Source organism: Lactuca serriola, chromosome 6, assembly GCF_051521515.1.
Source record: "Lactuca serriola cultivar US96UC23 chromosome 6, Lser_US96UC23_V15, whole genome shotgun sequence".
NCBI lineage: Eukaryota > Viridiplantae > Streptophyta > Magnoliopsida > Asterales > Asteraceae > Lactuca > Lactuca serriola.
This window is the reverse complement of record NC_136413.1, coordinates 51757772-51766469: the sequence shown is the minus strand read 5'-3', so window position 1 is coordinate 51766469 and position 8698 is coordinate 51757772. Positions and strand designations below refer to the sequence as shown.

Sequence of the window (8698 nt, the reverse complement as noted above, 5' to 3'; positions counted from 1 at the left end):
ATGCGGCTAGGCTTTGTGCGTTCGAATGCCGGTTTGAGATAACCAGACAGGCAAGGGAAAGAAGGAAGTCTTCCTGCGGAGGGGGAAGAAGTGGCCCAGTTTAATAGATTCAATGGTCGACTTGCTTGAATCGAAGAGGAAGAGCCCACTTTCATATTGAATTCAGGCTTTCATTAGCTCCTTCAGGATGGGATTGACGTATGGAACCATCGATAGTGAGTCGTTCGTCTACCTCATGTCTTACACTGAATGACCTCTCTCATCTAATCGATCGGTGAAGGATGTCTTTGAAGATCATTTGGTCTGGCTCGTTACCATTAGTTCCTCTCTCTATAGTCGAGCTAGTAAAATGAGATAAATGAAATTCACTATCGCCTTCATGTTAAACCGAGTTTTTGTATCGGGGTTAGATTTATTTATTTATTTATTTATTTATTTTAAGTCGAGTCGTTGTAATGGTTTTGGGTCAACAATTTTATCATAAAATCGATCGGTTCAATATGTTTCATGAATGTGAAAAACTTAGCCGTAGTCCAACCGGTTCAACCGATTCCGGTTTTAAAATATTGATATCTTATTGTTTAAAAAAACAATCTACCACTCCGAAAACCATTTATTTGTAACGCCCGCAGATTTGGGCTAGTCAATTTAAAGACAATGAACGTCAAAAATGACTTTTTGATGGAAGGTTATTTAGAAGGATTAATGTTAACTAAGTTGTATTATATGTTACAAGGATTCCGTACATGTAAAGAATACCAAAATCCGAGTTATAACGAAGAAGTTATGACATGTTGAAGTTTCGTGACAGAACTGGCACAACATTGCGCAACGTAAATAGTGAATTTACGATAGAGCGATATTTGGCTTTAGCGATCTAAACGAAAGTCGTAGAATACATTAAACCGAGAGCGTGCATAAAAAGATTGTCCAAATCTGTCTTCGTATGAGGAAGTTATGATTTTTCTAAGTTTCAGTTTAGCAGTATGCAACCCAAAACTCGATAGTTAGATCAAATGATTTCTAGCCGAAGCAATCTAAACGAGAATCGAAGATCCCGTTGATAGTAGTGCAACTGTAAAAAGACAGACGAAAACGGACGTCAGATGAAGAAGTTATGAATTATTAACGAACTTTTCCTGTCCCGACCTACTAAAAATATAATATTAAAAATAAAGTTAAAATTAGTCGACGGAGTCTAAATGAAAGTTATAGAGCATAATCTCACCTACGCGTGGATATAAAGAACGTCGAAAACAGAGCTCGTATGTGAAAGATATGAATTTCTGAAGTTTGGATCACAAACTTCGAGGTCCGTTAGAATTCACGACATGAACATAGAACTCACGACATGAACTCGGTGATTGACACCTTCCAGGGATAGGATTTAGACGTCGAGTCTACGAACTGATCATGACCAAGTTCACGACGTGAACAAGCTTGGATCACGACGTGAATGTCGAATTTCAGCCCTATAAATAGAAACCGAAGCCAGCCGATTTGGTTGCTACTTTCTAAACCTCTCTCCTACTTCTCTCATCTTTAAGCCTACTTTTAATCCCCCGAAGTCCTGGTATCATCCCGATACCCGAAGTAAGTCCCGAAGCCTCAAGGATCCCGAGAAAAAACAGTTTTCGAGCCGAACCTCTGCCCGCGAGAAGCCCGATTATTGGAGAAAACATCCAGGTTTCATCGTAGAATATTGTTTTAAGGGACGAAGCGTTGTCCAATCGTCGTCTTATCATGTGAATATGTAATCTCTTTCATCTAACACTTAGATATGAAATATTTTCTACAAAATACCTGCTATGTGTTTACACATTGTTTGTCTATTTGAGATGGGTGTTAAATGAATGTTTTATACAGGTTTTAAACTGTATATGTATTTTATATCTACGAATATGTTGGGTAAAACATGGGTAGATAAACGATGAGGTATGAAAGATGGTTTATATATATATATATATATATATATATATATATATATATTGGTAGCTGCACCACAACGTGTATTAAACCATGTTATACTCTAAACATCCTAGCAGCTGCGCAAAAAGGATAGTATTGGCAGAAGCGCCTAATAGTGAATGTCGTAATCCTGGCAGATGCGCCTAAATGATATTATTGGCAGTTGTGCCTAACAAATGTTACTGGCAGCTGCGCCTTATGCAACAATGGAATTTGTGCCCCTTAAAGTCAATCTTTAGTAATGAATGAATGAAGGATAGATTATTCTTAGGGTAAATCGTTAAGAAGTAAACGACATAATGGGGATGGGGAATTTGATTGATTGATTGATGATTATAAATAATAATTATATTATTGTGGGTTGAAAACCATATGTGCTCACCAGGCTCCCAAGCCTGACCCACTCAGTTTTCTTTGTATTACAAGAAGTGGAACAAGAGCATAGTTGAATAATGACGAGAGATTTTGGATTATAGGCCTGTAGTTGTAAATAACTGTTGTAAGGCTTATAATGTATTTTTTATGCTTTTGGTCTATATCGGAGCTTGACATCCCGAGGTTTTGTTATTTAATGAAAATACATTTCTTTAAGAAATGTTTTGATAAATTTTTTTTATCATATTTTGTTTTGGTAACAAATTCCGCAATTTTTTTAAATCAAATGATTACTCTGGTTTTATTTTAAAAGCATAAATTAAATCGGTCTTTTCTGGCCGTGAAATTGGGGATGTCACTATTGGTATCAGAGCATTAGTTAAGCGAACTAGGAATATGGATTTATTTCTAGACTTAAACTTAGAATGCTAAGCGATGATTGTGAGAAGTGTGTCTAATATATTTTAGGAAGTACACCTGAATAGACACAAGTACTAGCTTAATTAGGGAAGATGCCTAAAATGATGTTATGCGTTGAATGATTTGTGATGCTTTATGCTATCGTTTGATCGGATCTATTGTTTGTTGCCGATCAGATTTGGAAATTTTATGTGTTTGGATTTATAAACGTTTAATTACGATATTAGAACTGACATGTAATTTTTCGAAGTAATAACGAGGAATACGCGCCTAAAACTTCCTCTACCTATATTCTCGTCTCGACACACCAAATGACTGCTTTGGTGTGCAGAACATCATGTTGAAGACTCATAGAGAATTGATTAAATAGAGGAAATAAAAGGTCTTATGATAGTGAATGAAACCTATCAGAAGATATCGTAAGAGTGGTATCTTGCCTTTAAAATATGTCAGACATTACGTTTGGAGGAATACGGTACGTTTGAAGTACACTTTCGATTGGCAGGATGATGGAACGATTGACGTAATTCCTGAAGTTGTCCTACCGTCTGGTGTTTCCATCATCGACCGAGTTGATAATTGAAGATACGCATGGAAGAAATCCTAATAGAGTCTAGGGAAAATTTTATGATTGTTTAGACACATTTGTATGTGTTAAATTTGTTTTTTTTTTTTTTTTGTGATAATAACTTGAAAAAACTGCGAGACAATATTTGGGATGAGTATGAGTAGGTGTGAATGGTAGTAGACGCATATGCTACTGGAAGCACTAGACTCGGACTTGGATTATTGAAAGTCACAAGGTTACTAAGAAGCTAGTAATTGATTCTGTTTTATTCAAGTATTTCATTACCATTGTTTCGGTAATAACTAAGCAGACGATTGTTATTCTGACCCTAATGGTCATATCAATTGAGTCTGATTACGATGAGTTTGTTACGTGGTTCAGAGAACCAAGTTCGATGTAGCACCTGACTTGAGCCAAAAGATTGAAATCAATGCAACTAATTGTATCGCGCTCGTTGTTAAAGAAGTTAGTAGCTAGAAATGCTACATGCTAAAATGTGATTATATCACATTAGAATATGAAGGAAGGTATATTCCATTCTGGAATTTGACTCTAAGAGTGACATCATATGATGAGAGGCCATTAGAACATGACCCATCGGTCTCTTACAATAAATTAAGGAAAGTACTAATTCTAAGAAGAAGAAGGAGTCCTCAATAAGGATTTATTTTGTAACCCGAAAGTTACGGTTGAAAGTCCAACATAGTACGAAGAGCGGATGCAAGATTGAGCATCGCCTGCAGTCAAGAAGTCCAAGAGTTAGATACTCATTCGAATAAACATATATATTACGGTTATTACTTAGGATAGAAATATAACGTATGGAATCATTATATCAGACCTATTTTGTTGATGATTCCGAGACGTAATCATTCTAAGGGGGGAGATAATTGTAACGCCCGCAGATTCAGGCTAATAAATTTAAGGACAATGAGCGTCAAAAATGAATTTTTGATGGAAGGTTATCTAGAAGGAGTAATCTTAACTAAGTTGTAGTATATCTTACAAGGATTCCGTACATGTAAAGAATGTCGGAATCCGAGTTATAACGAAAAAGTTATGACCTGTCGAAGTTTCGCGACAGAACCGGCACGACACTACGCGACATAAATAGTGAATTAGGATAGAGAGATATTTGGCTTTAGCGATCTAAACGAAAGTCATAGAATACATTAAACCGAGAGTGTGCATAAAAAGAACATCTAAATCTCACTTTGTATGAGGAAGTTATGATTTTTCTAAGTTTCAGTTTAGCAGTATGCAACCAAAAACTCGATATTTAGATCGAGTGATTTCTAGCCAAAACAATCTAAATGAGAATCGAAAATCTCGTCAATAGTAGTGCAACGGTAAAAAGACAGATGAAAACGGACGTTAGATGAAGAAGTTATGAATTATTAACGGACTTTTCGTGTCCCGGCCTACTAAAAATATAATATTAAAAATAAAGTCAAAATTAGTCGACGGAGTCTAAATGAAAATTATAGAGCATAATCTCACATACGCGTTGATATAAAGAACGTCGAAAACATAGCTCGTATGCAAAAGATATGAATTTATGAAGTTCGGATCACAAATTCCGCAACTCTTTTAAATCAAATGATTACTCTGGTTTTATTTTATAATGATAAATTAAATCGGTTTTTTATTACCGTGAAATTAGGAATATCACATTATTCACTCCAATTTCATTCCAACTCTCTCATATTCTATTCTAACCCTCTCTAATTCTATTCCTACTCTCTTAAATTCAATGGATTGAACCTCTGGCTCCGATTAGCATCCTTCTCGGAAATACATTATTGAAACAAATCCTTATTTTTATCTTTATTCGACGATGAACCAATTTAACATTCTGTCAGCACTAGCTAGAAATGTACAAACTCTTGCTCACTGGCGGATCTATAGTGGCGCAGGTTATTGCTTGTTTGCCTTCAATCGATATGTATTAAAGTATAATATAATTCAATATATTAATTATTAGTTTATAAAAAAAAATTACCTATTTTTTATACATTGGCATCACCTATTTCAACTCGGCAACCCGTGGTATGAATTCCTGCATCCCCCCTACTTTGCTTAGAATATCGCAAGTTCATGCACGCTTAGAAATTTGAGACCTCTTATCCGGAGAGATTGTGAAACAGCATAAAAAACAGTTGATCCGATATTACTTTGCGGAAAATGTCATTTGATGGGATGTGAAAACATTGTTCACGTGTATTTTGGCGATCCGAAATAGATTATCCATATTTTCAAACATGAGACGCAAAGTTTCAGAAAATTTTCAGTGCTCTGAAAAAATACACTTCTGCGATACAACAACTAGCATATATACACAAACACGATAAACAGGTTATATGAGTATTTAAATACGGCTAAAAAAATCAAAATCAGATGAAATTCTTAAAAACTTTTACTATGGTGTCTTCAAGTGGTTGGGACTTCGGAGAGTTGAAATGTCATATATTCATGAACTCGTTACTTTTACTTTTATATTGAATTTACATTTTTATATGTTAACAAAAAATAAAAAATAAACCAGCAAAAACTGATAACCCAAAAGCCACAGACAAAGTATCTAATGTCTCTTCTACCCTCAACTTTCTCTCTCTTCTCTCTCTCTTCCTTTCTTCGAATTTATTATTTCTATCTCTTGCTTCTTCCTCTCTTTTCACCCCATTTCCTCTTTTACCCTTCATAGTCCTTTCTAAAATTACCAAACTGTCCCTTCCGTTCAAGTGTTTTCCATCCATGTCCTCCACCTCCATACTCAACTCCCTCACCTGCATCTCCCCTCCCTCCGACCCACCACAGTTCACCACTATCCCACACTGCACAAACGCCGTCGCCTCCGACGAGTGCTTGTGGTTTCCGCCGGGGAGTATGGATGCAAACCGGACTTGTACTTCGCCACTCAACCAGTGTCGTTGAACGGACACCGGTTTGTGGGAGGAGAGATTGATGGCACGTTTGGATACCGGATCAATTAGTATCCAGCTTAGTGTCATGTCGTCGATCAGATGACTACATGTGTGTTCTCCATCCGGATGTGGTATTTGTGTCGGAACAATGTCTTTCGGGTCTAACAGGTCGATTCTGAACGGCGAGCACTGGAACCAACCGCTGACGGTTTCTGTTTCTTCGGTCTTCGTGAAAATCAGTTCGTTCCGGTAGTAAACATCCACAGCTGAGATTAGTCCAGACGGCGGCGATACCATTGACGACGACGATGAAGGGGTGGCGGTGGAGGTGGTGGGGTCAGGTGAAGGTAGAGGAAATGACTGAGAGAAAAACTCCCGAGGTCCATTGGAATAATCGTCGGAGAAAGTGGAAATGATTCCATCCACGAGCTCGCCGGAAGTTGATGGCCAAGTGGAGTGGCATACATCGGACCAGAGGCGATGGTTTCGTTCAGACATGGAGTGTATCGTGGCGGAGGCGCAGCTGGCGGAGGCTAACGTTTGTCCATCAAGCCGAGTCAGGACGTGGGACTCTAGTATATCTGTATGCAAAGATGAAATCCCGGCGGTGTGCGGTGGTGATGCGGTGGCGATGGACATGTTGTTTGTGGTGGTTTCTGTTGTTAAAGATTACGTGTAGAAAGAGTAACGAGTTATGAGGGTTTTTCAGTTTGGATTATAAATAGTTGCTTATAGTAGTAAAAGACGAAAATACCCTTGAAGTTTGGAAAGAGTGAAAGTTGACTGATGACCAAAGTTATTGACAACAATACTAAAAAATATCGAGTGGGACATAATAGAAGCCATTAATTTCCATGATTAGTCAAAGTCAACACAGTTGTTTTGGTATTTGGTAAATTGAAATGTATAATGGATTTATCCATTTGTAACCTCTTTCTTTTGAAATTGTCACATTACTATTTCAACACTAAAATAATATAATAGTCGATATAATTATATATCTTCGTATTACCATTTATGTTATGATCATGCTTAAATTGTTTTGTTAATGTGTATAAAACTAAAAAGTTACAAATTTTTGGTAAATAGTAAATACACAATTTGTTTGATATCTTCACACAATGATAGCTCGTATTTAAGTTTTAATGATGAAAATCCAAAATGCGTGTCATTAAGTATAATGTTTCTTACACAATATGATTACTTGATGCGATGCATGAGCAACCACAATTGAAATTCTATACATTAATCTTGAACCTTTTTTTAGAAAAAAAAAGGCTAGACAACCCCAAATTCTTTTTATATTTGTTTACTCATGTTACTCATGTATTTTATTTTTATGTTTTAGTTTTCTTATTTTTATTTTTATTTTATAACAATATTTGACTGTAGTTGGCGGATCAACCCAGAAGGCCCAAAGTTTAAGCTTATTTGTATCACACTACCTTCAATAAGAGATAAAAACAAGCTCCACCAATACAAAATTATATCAAAATTTAAAATTTCACAGAAACTTGACCTTTGTAACGAAACAGAAACTAACATAATTTAAACAATACTTTGCCTCTAATATTGATCTTTTAGCCTAGTTCATGTTTCAAGGTATGATTTAAGCTTTAGGACTTTGGGTTAGTTTATTGAGCGGAAGTCCCATTCTGTCTTTATTACTCTTTTTTACCTGACTAAAGACCTACTCTGCTTAGCGCACGAGACTCACTTATGCCTTGCTTATTTTTAATGAAATTTACTAGATGATAAAGAATTCGAGCTGAACCAATACGTGAATAGGACAAGGCATTCGGTTTGTGACACGAGTGTATGCACCCTTATGAGGGTGGGGGGCTACGCCATCGATGAATTTTGTGGATCAAACTATTTTATATAAGAAATTGGGCTATAACTTAAAATTTATATATGTAGGACATTAATGATTTAATAGTTGACTTGAGTGTGTAATAAATAAGTAGAACAGCAAAATAGAAAAATAAATGTCTTCAAATTCTAGAAACCAGAAGAAAGAAGCAATCTGGAGTCCTCCACTACTCTTTTTTTTTTGGATTTATATTATATACTTATATATAGTTCGTAAATATGATTTTGAATTTGTGTTAACAATCACTTGAATTTTGATTTGTAAATTACAAGATTGTATTTAAATGATTATATGATCAACTTCGAAGTTCAGTAAGTTAATTGTGAATTATTTTTCAAATTGATGTTAAGAAAAAAAAAAAAAAGACTTTTTTCACTTAGTTATTTTGGGTTGAAATGATCATATAGTTAATTGCTAGTGAGTTACAAAGATTTGCATAATAAAAACATTTATAAAGAATTTAAAGCTTTACAAATAATGCTCTGCGATGCCATGCTATTGATGTTTTATAAATAAAGATATGATGTACGACGATAAGCTTAGTATATATAAGCTCCCATGTGTGATAAT

The 8698-nt window shown here is 35.6% G+C and overlaps 1 protein-coding gene across 1 annotated transcript; it reads right to left on the bottom strand.

Annotated features, from left to right (window-relative positions):
• Positions 1-5798: 5798 nt before the first annotated feature.
• LOC145060567 (putative F-box protein At2g36090) lies at positions 5799-6933 on the bottom strand. Its single transcript, XM_079008212.1, has one exon. It carries the CDS (start codon positions 6892-6894, stop codon positions 5851-5853), a length of 1044 nt encoding a protein of 347 aa, XP_078864338.1. The 5' UTR covers positions 6895-6933; the 3' UTR covers positions 5799-5850.
• Positions 6934-8698: the final 1765 nt, after the last annotated feature.

Coding starts and splice junctions, on each gene's coding strand:
- LOC145060567 (XM_079008212.1), bottom strand. CDS start 6,894: ATGTCCATCGCCACCGCATCACCACCGCACACCGCCGGGATTTCATCT.